At 43.4% G+C, this 26,541-nt stretch overlaps 1 protein-coding gene across 2 annotated transcripts in view; it reads right to left on the bottom strand.

Moving 5' to 3' along the window:
* Positions 1 to 5,563: 5,563 nt before the first annotated feature.
* The window catches only part of LOC128296899 (uncharacterized), a 129,241-nt gene continuing 108,263 nt past the window's right edge, over positions 5,564 to 26,541 (bottom strand). For both annotated transcript variants that reach the window (XM_053032423.1, XM_053032422.1), the window contains 2 exons: positions 16,729 to 16,969; positions 5,564 to 8,839 (listed from right to left, as the gene is read on the bottom strand). In XM_053032423.1, coding sequence (XP_052888383.1) covers positions 8,661 to 8,839; positions 16,729 to 16,969 — 420 coding nt within the window. In that variant the 3' untranslated portion in view covers positions 5,564 to 8,660. The remainder of the gene's footprint in view (positions 8,840 to 16,728; positions 16,970 to 26,541) is intronic.

The raw sequence follows: 26,541 nt of genomic DNA, 5'->3' as shown, positions 1-26,541 counted from the left end.
TCTTGGGCGCCATCATTTCCACCATCTTGTCCGCCATCTTGTCCGCCATCTTGTGTCCGCATTCTTGTGTCCGCATTCTTGTCCGCCATCTTGGCTGCCATGTTGTGTCCGCCATCTGGTCCGCCATCTTGGCCGCCATCTTGTGTCCGCCATCTTGTGTCCGCCATCTTGGCCGCCATCTTGTCCACCATCTTGGCCGCCATATTAGCCGCCATCTTGTCCGCCATCTTGTGTCCGCCATCTTGTCGGCCATCTTGGCCGCAATCTTGTCCGCCATCTTGTCCGCCATCTTGCCCGCCATCTTGTCGGCCATCTTGGCCGCCATCTTGGCCGCCATCTTGGCCGCCATATTGTCCGCCATCTTGTCCGCCATCTAGGCCGCCATCTTGTCCGCCATATTGTCCACCATCTTGGCCGCCATCTTGGCCGCCATCTTGTGTCCGCCATCTTGTCCGCCATCTTGTCCGCCATCTTGGCCGCCATCTTGGCCGCCATCTTGGCCGCCATCTTGGCCGCCATCTTGTCCGCCATCTTGTGTCCGCCATATTATCCGCCATCTTGGCCGCTATCTTGTGTCCGCCATCTTGTCCGCCATCTTGTGTCCGCCATCTTGTCCGCCATCGTGGCCACCATCTTGTCCGCCTTCTTGTCCACCATCTTGGCAGCCATCTTGTCCGCCATCTTGGCCGCCATCTTGGCCGCCATCTTGGCCGCCATCTTGGCCGCCATCTTGTCCGCCATCTTGTCCGCCATCTTGGCCACCATCTTGTCCGCCATCTTGTCCGCCATCTTGTCCGCCATCTTGTCCGCCATCTTGTCCGCCATCTTGTCCGCCATCTTTCCGCCATCTTGTGTCTGCCATTTTGGCCGCCATCATGCCCGCCATTTTGTCCGCCATCTTGTCCGCCATCTTGGCCGCCATCTTGTGTCCGCCATCTTGGCCGCCAGCTTGTCCGCCATCTTGGTAGGGAAGGGGGGGAGGAGGATGGAAGATGTTACCTCTTGAACAACATGCTCTCCTGGTATCGGAAATCTGAAAACAGCTGGTTTGTATGGAAAGTTAGTGTTTAAACATTGCATACCTTACGGCGCATTGCATTGCAAGTTGATTGCATACCTTACGGCGCATTGCATTGCAAGTTGATTGCATACCTTTCGGCGCAGTATCAGGAGCTACCTCTTCCGTGGATGCTCTCCTGGTACTATACATTCAAAAACTGGTAGTTTTCCAAGAAATTTTTCACGACCAACGGGAAAATTAGTGTTTAATCCTTGCATACCTTTCGGCGGTTTTTGAGCAAAATTGCTGCAAAATTTGACTCGACCAACGGGAAAGTTAATGTTTAAATATTGCATACCTTTCGGCGGTTTTCGACCAAAATTGCTGTACAAGGTGCTACCTCTTCCGTGGATGCTCTCCTGGTATCGGAAATCGGAAAACAGCTGGTTTTGTATGGAATTTCGTACCAACCGACGGAAAATTTGAGCGAGATTAAGGATGCTTTCCGTTTTATTGATATTACTTATTAGCGATCGTTCTCACGTGTTTGATAGTATGCAATAGCAATTGTGATGGGCAAATTTGTCCCAAGCTGCAGATGTCACCTCTGAGAAATCATGCTCTCCTGGTATCGGAAATCTGAAAACAATTGTGTGCATTGATTTCTTCAAGTATCTTTTTTCGTGTTCTTTTTTTAATTTAGATCAACGATTTCGCAGTGATGATCTTAAACCGTATGGATTTAAAATTGGAAATTTTAAAACAATTTCAGTCTAACAACGATGCAAATGTTACCGAGCTTACAACAATGTAGTTTGAACAGTATTCTATACGGGGATATGATGAAGTGTTTGGAAAGTGGGTGGACATAAGCTGAATCTACAATGCAGCTTCGAATAAGTAATAATCAAGAAAGACAGAAATGGTATTCCAAGAACCATGAAGTATCAAATATCGAACGGAAAAGAAAGTTCTAATGATTGCAATATGATTTTATTCATATTCTATGACAATGCTAGCTATGTCGTAGTACACTGACAGATTGTGTCGGTTATAACATCATTACCGGCTTGCAAACTTGCAGAAATTGTGACAATCGAAATACTAAACACAATACTCCACCACAATACTGTTTCGAAACACGTAGGCTGGCCATTTTCACGGTTCAATCGGGGAGAGAAAACAATTCCACACCACGAATATCGCAATGGCAATAGCTTGCGAATATTGCGGAAGTGAAAATAAGCATGGTTTCTATTCTAGCATCTAACGGTAGGATCATTTACGAACAGATGAAAAAATCCCGTTAAAGAAATAGTATACATGAATAGGTTGAAGTAAAAGGGCATATAAGGGTTCAGGGGGCGGTCAGATGGTGTATTGGTAGCGCAGTCGGTCTGTACAAGACAGGACCACGGAAAAAAATCATTTGGGCCACCAAACCTCCGTTCGCATCACTGACTATCCTACGGGTAAATAAAGTAAAAAAATATAGAAATGGTAGGCATAAACATGCTGAAGATGTCGTGCCGATAAAGAAGAAGGAGTTTGAATACACTGCATACTTCTCTTGCGTAGCCGTGTAACCGGGCCGATGTAGCTAATCAAATTAAAAAAAATTATCTTACCAAGGATATATAAAATCTAAGGATATTTTCGATCAATTTTCCACCTTTTTAATTAGATTTTATGCTATAAATTAACTCTGCTGCTAAATTTCCAAAAATCGCACAATCGGCACAAGTTGTTTGGGGCCCCCAACACGGCGAGGCCCTAGACGACCGCTTACTCCGCCTACCGTTTGATCCGCCGCTGTTAGGGTGTCAGATATCTCGATCAACTTCTCATTATGGTTGCTGTTAATAAATTCGTGAATATGTTTAATGTTTTGGTCTGTAAACACCTCTTTTGGGCGTCCACTGTGTTCACCGTCCTCAGTGCTCATTTCACCACGTTTAAATTTAGCATACTAATATTTTATGCTTGATCTTGATGGAACAGTGTCCACAGACTCTTCATCAAGCCAATTTTTGGCTTGGACTGTATTTTTCCCCTAAAACTAATATTTTATCATCACGCGAAATTCCTTCTTTTCCATGATTACTCAATACACAAGAGTCACACAAAATGCCTCTAGCCTACTAAGTTATTGTCCAAGGGCTGTCAAATTTTGACAGAACTCGTTTGAAGATTGGTACAAACTAAATATGATATGGATATAAATCTACTAGCGCGATCTATGTGTTATGCCAAACAATTATCAGCCGACCTGTTAGATCAGGAACAGTAAGAGCCCACGGTCACTGTCCTACAGAACACAGGAGGCTGTGTTCCTATTCTGACGGAATATGACTCTACTACAGTATCAACTTCAACTACAGGAAGTAGTCTGCGAAGTCCAAGTGCATAAAGTGTTGAATGCAGGATGGAATGTGATACATTGTCTAAAAGAGTTTGAACGTCTGTGTAGACAGAGTCTACCTATATGCTGGCGTCAAATGACCTTCGCTTATGAATTCCACCAAGCTGGACGTCGTTGAGATTCTGGGCATTGGCTCATGCTGAAGTAACTGGGCGCGGAAGTTATTAGGGGCCCATAGACGATGAATTTAAGCACCTTAACATAGACTTCAGAAAGCATAGTGTACATCGCTCTAAGTCTATGCCTAGAATACCGCGATAGTTGACTGCTTCCATCTGACTGCTCTTCTTGAAAACGGGAGCCAATAACGTCGTCTTCCAGAAGACTGGGAAGGAACCGGAGCGAAGTGATTCACAGAAAATCTTCACTAGAAGTGAAGCCGCTGATATAGCACAACGCTTTACGATAGCAGCAGAATTTCCATCTAGACCAGACGCATACGAAGGCTTAAGGCGGTTCATGGCACGGGTCACTGTTCTGTGATTAATTACCGATAACATGGGACGCATCGAGTCGACAGGTGTGCTGATGAGGGTGGCAGCCACTGCAATGGGATCGAGGATGTTTCTGCTGTAGAGCTGGCCGTCTATAGCCGTCATAGCGCACATAACTCGGGAGTCCAGATGATTTTTCATTAATGTATTTCCAGAAGAAGCGAGGGTTGTTGCTCATATTCGTTTCAGTACAGTGTTGTAGTATCGGCAGCAAGCAGCGCAATATCTCCCATTGCCATCAGGAACAACATTGCTGCCCAAAAAAATCATTCTGTTGTTATACTGCTGTTTCTTTCAAACGCAACGTCCCGTCAAACAAACACAAAACAATCAATCAACCAAATAGCATTCGTTCGGATTCATTTTATTTAAACCAATTTCATATAATGCACCCTGCTTTTGCTATGCACACCTGCACAACCCAACGCACTAGAGAATTGTTTGTAGCGGTCGCTTTCCACTGCAACAGAAGTTTTTGCAAATATATCTCAAATGTGATTTCATTTCATTTCCTTTCTTCGTTAATATTGACGCTCTCGTCAGCACCCTCAGCAAACTTCGCTTTTAATGCATCCTAACACTCCGTCATACATCGGGGTTTTGTTTGTTTGTTTGTTGTGTTTGTTTTTCTTTTCTTTCGCACATTTTATTTCCACTCGTGCACCACACCACACACCGGTTTCGACCATGTTACAAAAAAGCCATCTAAACTAGTCATGTTTTCACGCTGATTCTGCTGATTTTAATTGGTTTGGTTTGTTGCTGTGTTCGTATCTCTTCGGTTGTATGGATAAGTTAAGTGATTTTATCGTTCGGGGTAATGTTCTTTCTTGCTCGATTTCCTTTTTCTACCATTTTCAAAACATGCGTCTATGTTGTGGTTAGATTTATTTTTGCTCTCTCTCTCCTCGATCGCATTCATTCGCCATCGGTTTTTAGTAGAGTTTTGTTTACTGTACACTCTTACGCGTTCACTCACCATTGTCGAGCTGGATTCAGAGTTGAAATCGTGTACATTTGCTTATCACCGCGTTTCGTATGCCATCTAGCTTTAGCTTCCCCTTTACACCGTTACCTAGTCATTACATCGAGAAACGTTTAGAGTTAAGGGTTTGCTTAGGTAATGTTCTAGCAGCTCGCGTTCATCTATTTGCGTTCTGTGCAGGTTTTCGGAGCCTTTCGTTCCTTCTGCTGGTAGACATACTGCCCCAATTTACTATCTCGAATTGCTAGCAGAAATGTATTCGTACACGGTCATATAAAAGAAACTTAATACATCTAGCTTCATCGGCTTGGCTTGTACCTGTGGGTATATCATAGTTTCAATGCTGATGGTTTCATAAATTTAGACGTCACTACAACAACTTTCACTGCCCCGTTCCCTAATCGTCTAACCCATCGCTGTTTCATTGCGGCGCAAACAAGATCGAACCGTTGGAATGAGTTGAAAGTAAGCTACAGCCGATGGGATTGAAGGGATTTCAATGCAATTTGGTTGATGCTTCTTCGGAACCGGCAGCAATGCTAATGTTGCTGCGCCCGTTTCTATCTTCGACCGTAGACACATTCTTCTGTGCATCCACGTAACCGGAAAGCTCTTATCAATAACAACTATTTACACATCAGTTTTACCATCTAGTTTCTGAATTCTTGTGTATGTTCATGTGTATGTTTCCTTCTGCTTCTTTTAAATATATAGTTCTTTTTTTTGTTGACGGCGACGGCGATGAGTGTTTTGCAGCAGCTTGCCGTTGGTATCGGAGTTGCGTTGGCATGCCTTTCGTACATCAAACGTTTTCAATCATGTTAGTCGAAATGCAACAAAAAAAAAATGGAGCTCAGATGCAGTCTAATGTGATTTCCATGGCGTTTGCTTCTAGTAGCATGTGGTTCTCGCATCCCGCTGTAGCTCGTGTGATCAATTTCCTTTCAGAAGTGGAATTTCGCACGGGCAGATTGATAAATACATTTAAAATTAATTATATCAAAGCTCCTGACGGTTCGGAACGACAGTTAGCGGTACACGAACGGTTGATTGCGTATCGCCATTCCCGGTGCCCTGTTGATGGAGGCGCCTGGCCATTCACCGGAATGATGCTGCTGAGTAGTATCATTAGTTTCATAAACATCGAAATGTATGCAGGAAGCTCGTCGATCAACGAGTAGGGCGATGTGAAAAAGTCATCGATCAATCTGTGGCCCCATCATCGCGGCAAGCGGACAGAGGATGGGCGATTTATTTTCACCCCCGGCTCGTGGAATTAATCAATTTATTCTGCTTGCAACGAAACAAGCGGTGGAGGCAGGACGAAACGCGATAAGGTTTGATTTGCAAGTCACATTCGTAGGGGTTGGTTGGTTGGCGAAACAGTTTGCCCTCCGGGTGGTGCACGAATTTCGTACTTCAACAAGGGCATCCAATTAATCTATCGTTGATTCTCTCGGGGTGGCGATTGAAGCAGCACGGGCGGTGTACACACTCCGTCCCGTGCCCTGTTGATTGAATTGAACTGTAAGCGTGTGTGCTTTGAATCAGCGATAAGGTCCCATTTCACCTAAAACAGGAAACAGGGGAACAGTGTGGAACCAGTGCACGATTATTGGTAAATTTCAAATGACTTTTAAGCTGAACTGATTTCCTGAGTGCTCCCACTTTTAATAGCCAACAAGGCGGTGATAAAAAAAGAAGCTCCGTGCATCCGTGCACTTAATTTTTTGTTTGTTGTTGGCCGATAAGGGAATCATTTTTTTTGGTTGGCTATTTAACGCACCTTTGCAAGTGACACACGAAAAAAAAATCAATTTATTACACCGATACGTAACCAGCGACGATCATACGCGATCATGATGTACCGTTTACCACCACCGGAATGCAATTTTTGCTTCTCCCTATTCATAAACCATCAATGGTATGGATAAAATGGTGTCACTTATTGCAGCCATTTTCATACAAGTGTTCGTTGGTCAATAAAAAAGAATCTCTCATTTGACCCTGCCCCTCCCTTTGTGTCGCATTCTCCCCCAGGTTCGATTGCATGTATCGAACCGCCGTACAGGTGGAAACACACACACACACATTGCCGAACCGGCACGACAGCGGAACGGAGCAATGTGGAAAACAAAAATCGACACATCAAACGAAAGTGCACCAAAGCAGCATAACTTCATTTATTCATTTTCAATTAAATTTTCGCTTGCGGACCCTGTACGAACCCTGTCCGCCACCCAGTGGCCCGTTCTAGTGCTGATTTCGTGTTGCACCGTCCACAGTGGAAGGAAGAGTGCAAAATGGAACGAAAACCCATGATTGGCATCATCACCATCATCATCATCATCATGATAGTGGGTACAGGTTGTTAGGTTATGCGCGATGCACCGTATGATCGAATGCACTCTAGCACTTGCTTTCAAACGGGTGCTGATGCTCGGTTTGATGTTGCACTCGCACACATACACACATCTCCTATGCAGACAAAAAAAAAGCAGGAAAATTAAACAGTGAAATGGGTTTTTATCCATCTTGGCAAAGAAGGAAAAAAAACAAACAGTGAAGCTAAACGAACAAATGAACTTTACCTTTCTTTTTCCCCTAGTAGGTGCCTTTCGGTTTTTGCATCGCCAATGACAGGGATCGACTGTTTCGTGTGCACTATCGGCTCATTATCGAATGCACGACACGTGCCCGGACCACACGTCCAAATTTACATTCAATTAGTTCAAAGGTGTGTTTTTGGTTGATAGTTTTAGTGGTTAGATTTGAGAGTTTTTTTTTCTCTATCGTGTTCATTGGTATGCTTAGGTCCGAGCTTCGATTGTTTTTACTACGTATATGTGTAGATTATACATCAAAGGATGGATCGGTGTGGAAATTTTAGGTACAGCACCACGATACTGCAACATTGTTTGATGAATAAAACTTGCACCTTACTTCTTCGCTTGTCTAATGTAAGATGGAAATGATCCGATTATAAGCCGGAAAGGGTGTTCGAACAATAGAGGTTTGTTCACGAGCTTGCCTAAGGAGTCTTTTTAGCGAACCGAAACACGTATGTTAGCATTGCAATGAATGCGTTTCGAAGCGGATCATATTTACATTCAACGAATTCCGACAATTAAACCACTTGAATGTCTACACGCTTAAAGATGGACGACGTTGAATATGTTTTTGTGTGCATATCACGCCCACAACAACCGAAACGTAAAGAGTTCTGCAACACACTCATCACCATCATCATTATCATTATCGTTATCATTAGTGTCATTCTAAACATTACGGTCGTGTGCCTTTCGCTTCTGTTGCAGACAGAATGATGGTTGCGGTCTGCAGGCAGCTGCAGAAATATTCTCTCCCAACCGCATGATTTATCGACGAGATGACACACGAACACACACATACACACACATTAATATTACGTGTGATTATGCATGGAAGAAGACGGATGGGAGCTTGAGAGGGAGTGGATAAAAAGAGCTTTCACGTAAGACACGTATGAAATGAAACGGAACAACGAAATGTACGACAATCCGAGGATTCAATCCAGTAAGTTTTTCCAGTCAGCTCCGTTCGATAATTGTAGATGGCAAGGACGAGGATGATGGGGTACCGGGGTCCATTCTTTGCTGCCAGCCTTGGGTGTTTAGGAAGGGATGCAGTGGGCCTCGTTAGCACTAACAGCATTCAATAGCAGCCACCCAGCGCGTTCCTGGCGTTCACTGGAATACTGGCGTTCGGGGCAGAGCCAAACTATCTTCGAAGAAGCGCACTGGACGAGGATAGCGGTCGACTGATTTGGGCTAATGAGGGATGGTTGTTATGCAGGACCAGTGTCAGCACGATGAGCACGAGCGCACACAGATTCCAGCTGGCGGGCATTCCCCCTCCTATCGGGCTGGGGAGTATCCTTGCACCCCCGGACGATGTGACTGTAATGAGCAAGCGTGAAAATCGATAGATTAGAGCTTGAATTTGAGTGACATGTTGAATCAAAATTTGAAAAAGATGTTACTGAGTCGATCATTTGCTTTAACATGTTGGTAATATTTCTTTCTATAAAAAATAATTTGGCTAAATAGCTTATTTTATTTATTTCATTAACAATTAATGGATCTGGTACGACATGGACCTTGACCCTTGTATACTTAAATTAAGGTATAAGCTTAGTTTTGTCTATTGTCGAGGGCGAATCTAAAATTCTAACCTTAAAACACTGAGTACTTATGTTGAAATCGAATAGGTCAAAATGTGTGTTAAACTGCCTACACATTATCAAAAAAGGATCGTTGTACGATGCTACCGTACTCAGCGGCGGATCAAACGGTAGGCGGAGTAGGCGGTCGTCTAGGGCCTCGCCGTGTTGGGGGCCCCAATAAATTTGTGCCTATTGTTTGATTTTTGAAAATTTTAAAACAAAGTAAAATTATAGCAAAAAAAATTACTTTACAAAGTAGAAAATTGATCAAAAATATCTTCCTTGGTTATATAAAACATTTTTTTCTATGTGATAAATTAAATGCAGAGAAGAATATCGACTTTGTGACTTTGAAGTATAAACGAAATTGCACCAGGACCAGGACACTAATTTTCCCGTTGGTCGAGAAAAATTTCTTCTAAAACTACCTGTTTCCGAATGTATAATACCAGGAGAGCATCCACGGAAGAGGTAGCACCTAGTACAGCAATTTTGGTCGAAACCCGCAGAAAGGTATGCAATGTTTAAACACTTGCAAGCAAGAACTTGCATGCAAACTTGCATACAAGAACTTGCATGCAAGAACTTGTATGCAAACTTGCATGCAAACTTGCATACAAGAACTTGCATACAAACTTGCATACAAGTACTTGCATGCAAACTTGCATACAAGAACTTGCATGCAAACTTGCATGCAAGTTTGCATGCAAAAATTTGCTTGCAAGAACTTGCATGCAAACTTGCATGCAAGTTCTTGTATGCAAGTACGAAGTTGGGCGCCATCTTGCGCGCCATCTTGCTGCAAGTTTCTTGCTTGCACCAAACTTGCATTGCAAGTTGGTTGCAAGGTTAGTGTATAAACATTGCATACCTTACGGCGCATTGCGTTGCAAGTTGGTTGCAAAGTTAGTGTATAAACATTGCATACCTTACGGCGCAGTACCAGGAGCTACCTCTTCCGTGGATGCTCTCCTGGTATTATACATTCGGAAACAGGTAGTTTTCAAAGAAATTTTTCTCGACCAACGGGAAAGTTAGTGTTTAAACATTGCATACCTTTCGGCGGTTTTCGAGCAAAATTGCTGTACTAGGTGCTACCTCTTCCGTGGATGCTCTCCTGGTATCGGCAATCTGAAAACAGCTGGTTTTGTATGGAATTTCGTACCAGCTAATAGCGATCCAAGTAGTGGCGTTATGGTTCTCCTTAGCGCATACAAACGTTTATATATAGAGACTAGCTTACTAGGCCCGTTTACAGGGCTACTCAACAGAACTCTGAGATGTACGCAAGGGAGCTTTCTTTCCGAGACTTTGCTGGTGTTGTTACATCATGTTTGAAGTACATCTCCCTAACACCGATAATGCCGTAGCAAAATTATGGGCCCCCCTTGAAAAACTCCGCCCTGGGCCTCCAAGGGGATTGATCCTCCACTGCACATGACCTATCTCACCTGCAGTCGGTGCGTTGTTCCGGCACTGGTCAATACCTGGTATACGTGAAAGGAGACAAAGGCGCAGCTCATCGCGAAAAGACATGCGTTCATATGTATGACTGAACATCCGAGTTAGGAGATTGCGAGTGATAAATACTCGCTGCAGGACAGACAATATCGATTATGTCCACCACCAACTACTGGTGCTTGAATGTTTTGTAAAGTTAAGTTAAGATCGAAGAAGTATAACTGAGTGTTGCATGACAAATATCCCGGAAGCACAGCCAATGCGATGGCAAAGTGTTCCTTAGATGCTTTAGTTGTAAATTCCACCACGTGCAGCTTCTCGAAGTTGGCGCACGTATGGTTGTAGCTCCATTTAGAAGAGTGCAGGTACAGTGGTAACTGTTGTTGGTGGTGATATAGCCGGTTCCGTTATTGTATTCGAAGATGGTGATTTGGGGTGGCCCAGCGGCGGATCAAACGGTAGGCGGAGTAGGCCCCTTCTTACTGCGCTTTTCGCCTTGTCTCATTCCAAGTCCCCTCAATGTTCCCCTTCCCTCTCTCCATCGTTTTTGAAATATAATTCCGCCCTGGGCCTCCAAGGGGATTGATCCTCCACTGACCGTACTTCTATATTCATTGTGCAGAAAAGCTCTTTGTCTGTAATTTCTAGCTGGTGCGTACGCGTGTACATTTTTTAGCAACTCAGGTGCGTCAATTTCATGTCTAAGCAGTTTAGCGATGAACACACTTTGTAGGGTTTCTCGCCGGTGCTCGAGTGATTGCAGGCCTAGCTACATACATCGTGTGCGATAGTTGGGCATGCTGAAGTTTCCTCTCCAAGGGAGACACCGAACCGCGACCTTAGTGCATCGTCGTTGAACAGATTCGAGCTTATTACACCACACAGCAGTTTGGGGACACCATACTACACAGCTAAACTCGAGAATTGATCATACTAAACAGACATACAAAAGATTTTAAACATAGAGGATCTCTGAATTCTACAGATTGTCGAGTTATAAAACCTAACATCCTGTTAGCTCTGTCAATAATGCTCTCAATGTGCGTCCTGAAGGTAAGCTTGTCGTCTAATTCGACACAAAGACCATTTATGAGCGTTTTACGTTGCAAAACGTTACATTTGAAATGATTAATTTAGAAGATACAAATAGTTCAAAGACTCTTTTCAGTCGATCGAAAGAAATGTTTCTGTTGTTTCAGTGTGAGTTCTAGACAATAAATGACACACTGTTGTATATTATTATTACTATTGTTTGTCGAAACGGCTTGACAACATGTACTTATGTAACTAACCTAAACCTAATGCTTACGTCTAACTTAGGCCGACAAAATACAATTTTCACAAGAAGAATCAATGGGAAATGGACAACAGGGGGGTAAGATAGGAGGACAAGGAGTGATGAAATTCAAAAGGATGAGACGACTAGTTAAATGCACGAATTGCATCCAGCAGAAGATATCCTCGAACCTATTGCATTGATGAAGTACGCTTAGGTACGAGTATAGGGGGACAATAACGGAGGGAACAGATTGGAGCACATAGGGGGATAGAAGAGAGCCTAAAAGGTTTATTTATACAATCGAGCGAGAGGAAAGCAATGAAGAAGGATTGCAATGTAGCAGGATGGAATTCTAGGGACTGTAAGCCAAGCAAACGACACCTATTTTCGTAACAATGGAGTGCAGAGGAACTAATACCGAGCATTTTGCAGATGGCAAATCGAGTGAAAACCCTCATGAATTGGCTGATTTACTAAGGGAGGTAAGGCGAATAGTAAGAAGTTATCAGTTACACAGAAAATACTAATTGTAATCAAACAGGTGATTCGAGTTATTGAAGACATTCAGCGCTTTGTGTAAAGGTTTATTTCAACCTGAACATCATCACACATGCGTGGTACTAATACTGGTACTGATTTTTCATACGAGTTCCTTGCTACCTAGAGAGCTGCATGCGTCAACACTGAACAGTAGAAGTTTTACAAACAACAAATCTTCGTATTCGTCCGGTATGACCGATATTTCCTATTTTATGTCTGCCGCCACAATACAGAACACCGCGGTAGCAGACATTAGCGCAAACTGCAGCAGAACTTAAAGCTGACAATCGAAGGCAAAGTGATGCCTGTGTTCTCCGAGGAAGTTGACGCAATCGGCCAAATGGTGAAGACGTACCTGGACAAGATCAAATTTAGTTTGTAAAAGATATCTTGAGACCAGTTAAAAAAAGATTAAAAATAGCTAACAATTTGTTTTAATTCTCGTTAAATAAAGCCTGTTTGATATATGGATTTCGGTGTATTTTTCCTATATGCTTAAAGCAAATAGGATGCGAGGAAGTTTCATTGCATTCAATCATGCTAAAAAAATAGTTCATTTTGTAATGCATACATTAAAAAATATAGAGATAATAATAATGGTGGGTGTCACAAATAAATATCGGTTTGGTCCTGTTTGATGGCACGGCATGGTCGTTGAAAGACGTCAATTATTTCAACTGCCATTCAGTACAGGCTTGTGTTTTATTGAATTTAAAATATAGAACGGCTTAGACACAGCATTAAATATTTACTCTTTTCTAAAGACCTGGTAAATTTAAATATTATTCCGCAGGATAATTATCAACTAGTGTTCAACCTACTTTTAAGGTTGAGGAACTCCAATCTTCGAGTCCATAAACGCTACGTCCCTTCGACTGAGAGATATTTAATGCAATAATTTTATTGGTTTTATGCAGCTTTAATAAGCGATGTTATTTTAATCTACCTCTTCCATGCCATCGAACTTGAAATGAAACGTTAGTTCAGCATTGGAATTGCTAGCACAAACCTAATTCCAGTTGACGTTGTAGCGACAAACGCTTTATTCATCCGGTCCTTTGCACACCACCACGTGGGAAGCAAATCTTGCAGGACAATGTTCATCCTTCGATTAATCAATTAAACCCCTTTCATGTTTGTTCCTTCGCAAGCGAACCATGCTGTTATCTGCTTTCAATTCACCTACGCTTTCCAGAACCTCTCCCACAATCGTTCGCGATTTTTTCTTTGATGAAAGAAAGATAAAAAGGATTCTGTTGCTCTCGGTTGGGGATAACCTAATTTTTTTCTCTATCTATTCACTTGACGACGTTTCACGAGTAAGGTTCTTTGTTGATGAATTTATAAGATGGCCTGGCCTTTTGAAGCTTATTTATTGATCTCTTAATCATCTTTTGTAGTCACAGCAAAAGGGTTTAGCGCTGTGTGTGTTTTTTTTTTTTTTGCTGAATGTAACGATAAAAGATGAACCATCGCAAAAGTTTCATGGTACGACCCTGAATTGGCTTTGATTTAAATTTAGGATTTTTCAATATCCTTTCAATAGGACAGAACAAAAGAAGTGAAGAAATAAATGAAAATCGCTGGAGAAGAAACATAGAATGTGTAGAGAAAAAACACACTAACACATGACAAAAAAGCATTACTTTTAGGAGGAAAACAGCATGACAAGGGCCCGCTAGTCCCGGGACGTGGCAGGCTAAATGAGAAGGCTTTTTTATCTTCTTCGTTTGACTTGTTCCACTGTTTCGGGATACAAGTTCGCGAGCTTGAGGCTCCGGTAGAACAATGAATGAATAGAGAAGCATTTCTTCGAAAGGGAGACTGTCAAACAAATGGAGAGGGCGTAAAAAAATGTTCCATTAGCTCCCACCCCGAGTATTGAAACCCTGCGCGGCTCGGAAGCAAAGAAAAACATCGCCAAACATTCGACGAAGCGCCAAATCATCCTAATCAGATTGTCGGAAAAGCGTTATTCAGTTGATTAAGAGAATGTGAGTGCGTCCGTTGAGCCAGTGCGTATAAATTGGGTGTAGATGGTTGGTTCTCGAAATCGGGGTAGCGTGAAGATTATGGTGAATTTACCCCATTTGGGAGCTGTTTTGCCCCCCCCCCCCCCCCTTCCCCCCCTCCCCTCTTTTCCCAGCAGAAGAATGTGGGCACGCATGCATATCATCGCTCGGCGTAAAGAGCCGTCCTTTTGCCGGTTCTGTCCCAATGATGAGGTTGGCTTCGTTTTTTCCCTTTTTCCGTGTGAGCGAGCTGGTACGCTTTGCCCTCCTGTTCCCTCGGACATTCGAGCCCCGTTCAACCGGAACTAATCTAATCCACTCGAATTGGCCCCAAATGTCCGTTTGATCATCCTTCCGGTCATCCAGCAGCCGGCTGTACCCCGGGCATGGACGGGGAGCGCAAGAGGTCACACACTGGTGGTGTGGTAGAATGATAAATCAATTTTGCCTCGCCAAATCTTAAGGGCACTGGGCAGCATCTTCAGGAATTCGATCAGCGCGATGGTATCGAAGCGGCACGGAAGAAAATAAAGAATCTTTCAACGGGCGTCACGACGCAGCCACAGAACGGACGCCTAAAAGTGACCGGAAAAACATCTGTTGATTAGCTTTCGGGCCAATTTCGAATCACTGGTGGCCACTGATGAAACACTAGGGACTGCCGATAGATTACTGTACTCTCACGGCATGTGACCAAATCAAGCCCTTCTGCTCATCTTCTCGCAACCCCTGTTTCTTTTCCTATTTCCCTCATGCCCTGCGGTAGCAGATTCCGGCGTAGCTACAGCCTCGTAATGGTGCCATGGCCATTAATCAAAGACGGAGATAGTGCACGTCGTATTCGGTTCTCGTTTCTGATTGAGTTTTCTTGATTTGCCATCTCATGGTTAGGGCTTTTCCTCGCTATCATCTCCATACACAGTGGAAGGTTTATTTTTCTTCTGTAACCCAGCCGCGAGGACAGTGTGTCAAAGGTGAGGCGAATTTGAGCAAATTAGCATGGCTTTGAAATTGATTGTATGTAAAGTAATCGAAAAAAAGTAGTCAAACTAAGATTCCAGTTCACGACACTTTATTTTCGTGTATTTCCAACCAGTTGCAAACTCTATCTGTTTTCGCCACCGTGCCTGAATGAAGCCGGCAAATCTATTTTTCCCGAAAAATTCGGAAAAAAGGCGATGTTGTGGCAAGCCATTTGCGAATGCGGTATGATGTCCCAACCGTTTGTGACAACGGAGACGATGAGGACCGACCCCGACATCCGGGAGTGTTTGAATCGACGTTAATCGACCCATAATACATGTTTAGACCAGTTTTGTGTTTTTTAATCCGAGTACAGTTTATTTGAGTAGTTTTCAACTTGTGTGTTTATTGTTCTCCACGTGTTATCCAGAAACCAACGCTTGCTTCTTTTTTCACTGACTTTTCTCACTGACTGATGTCATTCCAAACGTCAGACGGTGGTGACGTCTGGATACTTTTAAAAAATTCGTTATGCCCTTTAAGAAGGCATAACGAACAATACAAAAACATATTGGTCCAGTGTTGTTTTGGCCAGGTTTGGCCTCTGTCCACTATGCCAAAGACACGATCGCATGGTATGAAGAACATCAGGTACGGTGCGTGCCGAAGGAAATGAATCCCCCGAACAGCCCTGAAGCCAAACCGATTGAGTTATTTTGGACGCTAACCAAGGCGCACTTGAGAAAGCATTTTAAAGCTGCGGAGGGCATCGACAGTTTTCAAAACGACTGGAAGAAAGTGTCGAAAATCGTTCGGGACTAGTCTGTGCTGAGCCTGATGGGAGGCGTCAGATCAAAAGTGCGATCATTGGCATACGATTAAGTTTTTTTTAGTACAGAACACTCCACCAACTCTATTTATCAAATAAACATTAAGTTTCTGGAACAGGTTTTTTTTTGTCTAACTTTTAAATCGTGCCAATACTTTCGGAGGCACCCTTTATACATCAAGAATTATTTTTTATAAATGTAAAGGCCAACTGATTGAAATGCATTGCTGGAGCCACATGGAGCCACTAAAATTCCAACCAGTAAATCCGTATTTTACCTTATGGTTGGACGTCAACCGATTTGAAAATTCTAGCTCAAAGAAATTCTTCAACAATCACGGAAACTCGAAGCCAGTTATGGTACGGGAGCAACCCAACGCGGTTGTAAATAGCCTCAATTGTATATTCCCAATGACGATAAACCCACCACACAACATCGTCCATAAACTCCACGGTGGGTCAATTATCGTGGGACTAACCGCGTTCTTTCTACACTTCTGATGGAAGCAGCGATGGGTCTATAAGTATTCGATACGTACCTCTGGCCGGTATTGGATCCCGCTGGGGAACGCCCAGCTCGAGCTCGGTGTAGCGTTCGTACAGCTTCCCGATGGTGGCGGTACATCGTAGCAGTAGCGCTCCGCCGGAACCGGACGCACCGCCCAATCCTGGCATCAGGCCCGAGCCGAAGTGGGAGCTTTGAAGGTGCAGCCGTAGCGTGAGACTGCTGGAGATCAGATTGTCCGTGGTGGTTCGTGATTCTTCGTGCGATGTGTAGACCTGCAAGGGCAACAGAAGGAAACGGTATCGGCATCAGGCAATCCGGTTCTATATTTCATAGCCTCCTTCGGTTCGGATCGCAGGCATTCTAAACTCGGCATTGTGGTCTAATAAAATCAGATAAAATAACACCGCCAAACTACCTGTTGTGTAGCCTTTGGTTTATTTCACCACGGAATCGGAAACCTAATCAAACTACAAACGGGTATGCGACCCGTTGCGACCGTCGACACACACAGTTTAGTGTACCCCGGAGGAAAAATGGGGCAGCGGCGAATCTGCCGTGTTTCGTGCCGGGTAGGATATAACACCCCACGGACGCTAAATAATGAACGGAATCGGTATGAATAATAAAGGTAAACGACCGTGTACGAGCGTGGCCAACGATTTCTTCGATCGGCACACCCACCCAAATGACAAGTTCCGAGATTTATCGATCCCATTTCACGCAATCCCCGTTTACTCGTTCGTCCGGTCGCCCTTTCGGCGCTGTAAAGTAGCATCTTTGATCGATCGTGCAAGACATTTCCCTTTGCCAGCCGATGGCCGTTGGCCATTGAGATCGGCCGCGTGTAACGCATAAAGAAGGGTTAAACTAGACCAGGATACGTGCGTCTTTTTATTGCACACTTCTTTTACGGCCGAACGGACGCTTCGCACAGAAGTTCGGTAAAGTGGTCGGTAGTGGCGGTGTAAGAGGATTTAAGTACAATATTGTCGTCTATTGGGTAGATGGCTTGGGTTAAGCTGCAACCATCCAGCTGCCAAACTTCTGTATGCGCAGGTACGAACGGTGGGCTCTTCTCCGCTGACGCCATCGCGTGGAGTCGCCAAAAGCGAGAAGAAATATTTATTGCGATTTTATGTTTATCGGTTGTGCTCGATAATGCAAACGCTTAGAAATGGACCGAATCACGTCACCCTGCTAGCACAAGTCGAATGTTTGGCCTTCCGTTCTGTGCTGTGCCTTGCTGTGCGTTGATGATCGGGCAATATCGAGATGGATAGAACTCCCGGGCAAGTGATGTAGTCATAAATGTAGCTTCTTTACGAGTGAACCACCCTGAACAAGTTGTCCAGGGATGCTGACTGACGGCGATGGAGCCATATGTACCGAGTTTCATTGCTGGCTATTTTTATGTCATCGCTCTTGTTGGGTACGAGACGTTCGGTACGGAACGTTCTGAACACGGGGGCACCAGAAACGTAACACAAGCTTAACAGTTGCGAACAGGAAACGGGATCCGTATCGGTAAATCATAAACTTGTCGATACGGTTTTTATATGTGAAGGTCGTCCTGAAAGCGGGCAATGACTTCGTGACTGCTCGTGAGGCGACACAACACCGAGAGTGGGTAGTCGTTAAACTGGAACGTTTCGTGATGGATTAAGAAGCGAGGCGTACCGAGCGAAGGCGTACTGAATGGTTGTGGGTTACAATTTCTGCTTGTAGGAAATGGAATGGAAAATCATACCTCCACCATCCCACCATCGGGTGGGTGCACATTTCACAAGCAAAACAAACGGAAGCGAGCGATATAAAAAAAACGGGAAAGTAAACATTTATTACGACATGACTTCCGAAAAGCAAATAGGGGAGCGGATCGGGTGGGGAACTGAGATGGATTAGCCTGAAGGATGATCGCACAAGAATGAGGTGTCGGATAAGCCGTTGAGATGAACCATGAAATGGGATGGGCAGGGCACGAAGAACCGGTGCTTTAACGTGCTTAAACAAGCGTTACTGTTTGCTCGCTCGTTCCGGTGTTCGGCAGCGGTAGATTAAACAACTAGGAGACATGCTTTTGCGAAGCACAGGAAATAATAATGTATTTCCAAAAACCGTGCATGAACTTTCCATGGTGTGTGGTCGGCAACAATGTACATTATTCGTAGCTGCTGCTCCTCAAAACTCGTCGGGAAATTTAAAAAAACGACCATATTCAAACGGAGCGAAACATGAAGCGTTGGCGAAAACCATACACCAACCATCATTGCTCATCGGAACCGGGGGGCTGGAATCTTTCCGAGATTGAGTTTTCCGTCGCGAACCGTACGGGTGTGTTTTTCATCGTTCGCTGGAAACGATTGCATTGTAATGCCACAATTACACGTCGTCCAGCTGCATCGGTTTTGCAGCTAGTTTTATGGATGCAGCGATGGGAAAGTTTTCCCTCCAGAAATGTATTCCACCGTGTACCATATTTCTCTGTGTTTTATAGCTGTTTGTTGTTTTTTTTCTGATTGTTCTATGGATTTTACAAACATGCTGCCCGTTTAGTTACGTTCATATGATCAGAAGAACACGAATGGCTGCCCAGGAACAACAATCTATTGCTTGTGAACAACATTAAAACAATTGTGTGGTGATGTTTCTGGTTTCCATACTATTTAGTATGTACTTAAACTATTTTCTAGTGTACTGTCCAGCTCGATGTAGTATGGATTAGTTTTTCATTCGTTTTAAGTTGCCCCATATGCAGTACTTATTTTCTAGTCGTGCCATCCTGGAAACTCTCCTCTTGGTGGAGCGCCGTCGATAGTCAACAGGCTTGTTACTCGAACTACTCGAACGGTATACACAATTAGCGAACTGTTACCAAACCGTTTTTGCTTGTATGGCTGCATTCGAACAAAGATGGCCAATCTGTTACGAGCCAAACAGTTTTACGGGGATGGACTGTGCGGTTTTTTTTATTCATCATTTATCATTATTACCATCATTTATTGTTACATATCTTATCTCAAAGGCGTATAATTTAGTGCTGTTGTGCATACTGACTATTATTGATTTTAGAATAGAACGTGAAATAGACCTGTGGTAAATAAGTAATAATTGTAATTGGTTTATTGATCAACCGACCCTCTCGATAGTACAACAGATATACATGAAACTTTACATATTTACGACATGCCAGGATCGAACACGATGCAGACCTCATTGATGTTCCGGCACATGAGCAGAAAGATCGGACGATCCAAACACAGTTCGTCGATCATTCACCGCGTGCAAGGACTGCACACGTAGGGAACGGGCAGGGACGGAAAGGCTGATGGCTGAGAGCAGTGCAGAATACTTTGTGTGACCATTTGAAAGCCCCGCCACGAACAATCGCCTGGCGTTAAGTACACTTTCCTCGAGAGCCACCAAATGACATAGGCGTACTCGGACACCGAGCGGATAAGAGTGCCGTACAGCGTCTTAGCATAGAGAGGATCTCGGAGTTCACGAGTAAGACTCCGAGATTCTTAACGCGCTGCAAGCGTTCGAGAGAATGGCCGCTGATTTTGTATTCATTAATTGATGATGCGCAACTATGATGCACTTTGAAGGACAGAGAGCCAAACCATTATGTTTGCACCAGGAATTAAACAGCTCGAGAAAATTTGGTAACATGGCATGATCGGCAGGACAGCAAATAGCACGGAATATTTTTGCATCATCAGCATAAAAGAAATGGTTGTTAGCTGGTAGTATTGTTGAAACGTCATTAGGTGCAGGGCCACGAGAGTTGACAAAATGCTGACAAATTTGTCCAATGACCAAATCAGCTGATCAACTGTGAAAACCACTATACCGTTGCCGCACACACAATTGTTTTCAGATTTTCGATACTAGGAGAGCATGTTTTTCAAAAGGTGGAATAAATTTGCGCTGCAGGTGAAATAACCTGCAGCGTGGAAAAAATTTTCCCATCACTATTGCATTGCATACTATCAAACCCGTGAGAGCGATCACTAGTGTAAGGAAGATGGATGAAACGGAAAGCATCTTTCATCTCGCTCAAACTTCCCGTCGGTTGGTACGAAATTCCATACAAACCAGCTATTTTCAGATTGCCGATACCAGGAAAGCATCCAAGGAACAGGTAGCACCTTGTACAGCAATTTTGCTCGTAAACCGCCGAAAGGAATTCAATTTTTAAACACTAACTTTCCCGTTGGTCGTGAAAAATTTCTTCGAAAACTACCAGTTTTCGAATGTATAGTACCAGGAGAGCATCCACGGAAGAGGTAGCACCTGGTAATTTTGTCCGCCTAAAGGTATGCAATGTTTATACACTAACTTTCCATACAAACCAGCTGTTTTCAAATTTCCGATACCAGGAGAGCATGTTTATCAAGAGGTAGCACCTAGTACCAGCAGAGCAAGATGGCGGGCAACAATTCATGAAATGTTTCATGAAATATTTCATGAAATATTTCATGAAATATTTCATGAAAATTTCATGAAATATTTCATGAAATTTCATGAAATATTTCATGAAACATTTCATCAAACATTTCATCAATGAAATTTTCATGAATGAAATTTTTATGAATGAAATTTTCATGAATGAAATTTTCATGAATGAAATTTTCGTGAATGAAATTGTAATGAATGAAATTTTCATGAATGAAATTTTCATGAATGAAATTTTCATGAATGAAATTTTAAGAATGAAATTTTCATGATTGAAATTTTCATGAATGATTTTTTTCTGAATGAAATTCACATGAATGAAATTTTCATGAATGAATTTTTCATGAATAAAATTTTCATGAATGATTTTTTTATGAATGAAATTTTCATGAATGAATTTTTCATGAATGACATTTTCATGAATGAAATTTTCATGAATGACATTTTCAGGAATGAAATTTTCATGAATGAAAAAATTCATTCATGAAAATTTCATTGATGATATGTTTCATGAAATATTTCATGAAATATTTCATGAAATGTTTCATGAAATGTTTCATAAAATATTTCATGAAACATATCATGAATTGTTGGGCGCCATCTTGTTCTGCTTGTACTAGGTGTTACCTCTTCAAAAACATGCTCTCCTAGTATCGGAAATCTGAAAACAGCTGGTTTGTATGGAAAGTTAGTGTTTAAACATTGCATACCTTACGGCGCATTGCATTGCAAGTTGGTTGCAAAGTTAGTGTATAAACATTGCATACCTTACGGCGCATTACCAGGAGCTACCTTTTCCGTGGATGCTCTCCTGGTACTATACATTCGAAAACTGGTAGTTTTCGAAGAAATTTTCACGACCAACGGGAAAGTTAATGTTTAAACATTGCATACTTTTCGGCGGTTTTCGACCAAAATTGCTGTACTAGGTGCTACCTCTTCCGTGGATGCTTTCCTGGTACTATGCATTCGGAAATCCTGGTGCAATGTCGTTTATAATTTCTAGTCACAGAGTCGATATTCTTCTCTGCATTTAATTTATCTAACCGTACAAATAGACATGCAGCGATTTTTCTTAGTGCAATATTTCGCAAAGTAGATCAATCTTGCAAAAAAACCCACATCTCAATTTCAAGACAATTTAGAGCCTACTGAGGCTGTCAAATCATTACATTCTTTTACAAGCCGGCTCGTTATCCCCTCCCTCTTTCATCGTTTTTAAAATAAGAGGCCCCAACTATAATTCCGCCCTGGGCCTCCAAGGGGATTGATCCTCCACTGAGTGTTGCTTGTTGAATCCCTATCAACTTCTTGGTTTAGGATAGCGGATAGCGTCGTTATTATTATTCTACAACAATTTCATAATGATTGAATTTATTGAAATGCATCTTTTGCTAGATCAAGTATCAGTTTATACTATCGTTATTTTTATTGCTAATTATTAGCGTTAAAATAAAGTTCTTCATGGGTGTTGTGCTTGTTGAAGTTTTAGCACTGGTTTTTGTTTTATTATTTGACATTCAGCATTGTGATTATAATAAGGGACAGCAAATAATTGTTTTCTGTCTCATTTTTTTCTACAAACAATTTAACTTTTCCAGATATTGTGAAGATTTTCTATTTTTAAAGCAACATAATTACTGTACGCCAAACAGCCAATGACTTGCCAGTCGCTTCTTAAGAAAGAGTGACGCGTTTCTTAAGTGCTCGTGTTGGTGCCACTAACCGAAATGAAATTGATTATGAAGGGCAAGTGCAAGCATTGCTCATGCCACTCGTTTGAAGTGCACTTTCGCCGACTTTACCGAGCGAATGGTGCACAATCAAGGTAACGGTTAGCACCGTTACCCTCATGTAATTCAATGTGCCGAATGAATTTCCCTCCATTATCACCTTCTGTTTGCTCGGGGGCCGGTACTCATGACCTACACGCCATCGTGATGTTGACGGCAGGTGATAAATTAAAAGTGGCAAACGTACGAAGGTGTTGCATCGTGGATCGAGCTCCGGTTGAACTGCAGACCAGACGCACTCTGCAGGGGTTGTGCATAATTGGGGCGCGAAGTTGGGATTCGAGCTCCGTTTGAACCGCTGGGCTGCAAGACAACCGTGAGCGCCCAGCGGGATAACATTTGGGCGTGAAAGACAGAGCGCGGCCGGTGTAAAATAGAAAATGTCTAGAAGCGAAACTTTTCATGTGCAAGTTAAGTAATTTTTCACCCTCCTCCACGCGTTCCTTCCTTCCCCGTTCAAAAGCATCCCTGCAGCGGACGAATTACGATGTCAGTTTTAGTTCCATCCATTGAAGTCGCATGGTCGGTTGTAGCGAATATGATGACAGAGCGCATCTCGGCTCGCCCGTGCATCGGTGAGGCCACCCTGCAGCCGGTTTGACGTCGGCGAAAAAGACCTCCGAATAACAGGATTTTCATTTGAGTCACATCCGGCCACCGGCTGCCACAGGAGACGCAAACCATTTTTCACGCTACCAACATGTGGTGCACGAAGTTGTCGGACAAAAATCACCTCGCTCGGTGGCTTACCTTAGCGTTCCCCGGGTACGACACATAGTTGTGAGCTCTTTCAACAAAGAGCAACCTCGCGGGGTGTCCATTCCGAGCGGCCAGGAGCAACGACGAAAGGAAAGTAATTTAATGTAGATCTTTTTTCTTGTGCTGTTGCCGCATCCTACACTTCCTTCACAACCTGTTCCTATTCGTGTAAAGCGTATAAATTGTTCAACCCGCAACCGTTTACCGCAGATTCAATTTACGGTGGACATATTTTGCCACAATTTTGTTGGCCCAGCCTCCTTCATAGCTGCGCCGGAAAGAACCGTGTGCCCATTGGCCGGCTACGATGGATGCTTTTCGATGGTGAAAGTTTTAGAAAGTTCGCCGAACAGTATTACCGTGCTGGAAAAACGGTTCGCTTGAGGAGTCGAACGATGGTGAATGGCACAATTGATGAGCTGTGGCCGTACGTACGTGTGGGTGTGTTGCAAGATCACCTGAAACTCCCTGCGGATGGTGTAAAGTGCGCTACCAGGAGACTTCATAAATGTATGTGACCCGTAATTGATATGGAAAGTTTTGTTGGTTGGTGGTCGCAGGGAGTCGTTTTTTTTTTGGCAAGGGCCAAAATATGAGCGAGGCTTCTCAAGTACCACGGGGGAAGTGATTAAAATGTATGTTTCATTTTTAAAGATACCATTCCTGGGAGACTTTTCACATAAAAGCATCAAACGCTGAGTGCACTATTCCATGGAAATATGATATGGAGTTGAGAATTATGCAAAGAACTGAAGAAAATTTCAAATGAAATCATCGATCGAATGCGAAAAAGACTTCACCAACTAGGAGCTTCATGTTTTGTAAAAGATTACAGACCTTTAGTAAGTCTTTTGTTTTATTAATAAAATGTTAATGTTATATTTATGCTATTGACTTAAAATAATTTCTTGTATTTCGTTTGCTCACAGTGCTTTCATAAAGTGTTTCGATTGGATGCAGCTGTTGCCAAATACGGTACAGGTATGAACCGGTCTTGAAATTGCAAATTCACTCCCAATGAAATAGTTTCCAGCATGCTTTTCTGTTTCCCTGTTTCCCGTACACAAATCCCACTGTTGAAAATGGACAAACAAATGTAGGCCATTCGATCAACGTCTGCCGTTTTAAACGCTTCCTTCAACGGCCGATCGAACGTTTTCGTTCGAATTTAGTACGCTTCGCATCCTTGAGCAAATCAAGCGGAAAGCATAATTTGAACAGCCGCGCCAAATCTGCAAATTAGCGTGCTGCGTGCTTCTATTGATTCGTAGTCTGTTAGGCCTGGTGCGAGCGAGATCTAGTGCGAACCGCTGGTACGTTTGGCCCGATGCCGCCTTTTATTTCTCCAATCAACCAATGCCGACGAACGGCGGCGAGCGGAACCAACGACGGGGTCCACGCGGAGGGCCCGTGGAAAGCGACCAGCAAGAAAGAAAAACCACTCACCCGATATAGACTCGAAATGGTGCGTAATTGGCTCAATATTAAAATTTACTCAATGGAATGCAAATTTGTCTCTAGCTTCTGCCACGGCGTTGCTGGTTCGCCGAACAGATCTCACAGCGCTGTGCAATTGTTCGGGATGGCGTCGTCCGACAGCTGGAATTCGTTTGTTCGTCATTCCGCCATGCTAAGCTGGCTTTTTTCGCTCCAGACCAACTGGGTTTCGGTTATGTGGGCCCTATTATTTAGGCTGTTTCTGTTTTACTTTTCTTCCGACCCAGCCCGGCAGTGTTTGTACGCGTTGTCTTGACAAAAAGCAAACAAAAAAAAACCGGAACAAAAAAAGCAGAACAACAGATTGGGAAATACGCAAGATAAAGGAAACAACAACAGCTTTACCCACACGGACGCTGCCCGAAAAATTGCAAGCGAAGACAAAAAGAAAATGAAGATAGATAAAACCGTCTCGAGGAAAAACACTCGCTTCATTATTCTTATTTTATGTTTTCTTTTCCCCGCATCATGTCCCGCACCTCCCAGCCAAGAGTGCCGCCGCGCACTCGGAGAAGCGTCAACTGACTTTTCCCACAGCAAAAAGACGACTTCTGGCACATGACTTTTGCCTTATTTTCCTTCCCCACCTTCCATGCTCAGGGCTCGTGACGTCCCCGCGGGGCCGAAGGATGCCGCACTCTCGCGCTTTATTCAGAGAATAAATGATTATTGTTGTTGTCGTGCCGGTGTACCGAAACAATGAGAGTGTGCGATTTATGCGCGTCCTAACTGTGTGACGTTAGGGACGGCAAAGGGTACGACCGAGGGAGAGATTCGGTACGACTTCAAAGCACCGACGTCTGGGACGGGGTAGCAATAATGGAGGTCCATCGTTTTCCCGAGGTAGCGAATCGGGCAGTCCACTCAAAAACGGGTGACTTTGGCATTTTTTGCACGTACTTCCCTTCCATATTTCTATCACAGTTTAGCTACCGAAAAAAAAAATACCTGCCTTAGACGTACACAGACGCAAGGGATATGGTGCACCCAAATCGTTAGGGGTCAAAAGTCTTCTTTTGGTTGCTTTGTTTTTCCGCGAATTCCTCCCCCCCCAGGATCACCGTTTTTCCATGCTGTCGAGCGAAATTTGATTGTTTTGTTGCGATGAGCTTCAGTGCGTGTGCTTTGTTTTTCGTCTTTTTTTTTTTCATCGCTCTGATAGCTTTGGGCAGCACAGCATAATTAGACAGGAACAGTGGACTTGATTTAGTAATAAAATGGAGACGCATGGTGCTTCACTGTCAAACGAACACAACGGCCAAGCGTTGATTTCAACGAAGACAAACAAAAAAAAACACACACACTGCCAACAGAATGACTGACTGCTTGGACCAGCGAGA

Source organism: Anopheles moucheti, chromosome 2 (genome assembly GCF_943734755.1).
Source record: "Anopheles moucheti chromosome 2, idAnoMoucSN_F20_07, whole genome shotgun sequence".
Classification (NCBI taxonomy): Eukaryota; Metazoa; Arthropoda; class Insecta; order Diptera; family Culicidae; genus Anopheles; species Anopheles moucheti.
This window is presented reverse-complemented; position numbering and strand designations above follow the sequence as displayed.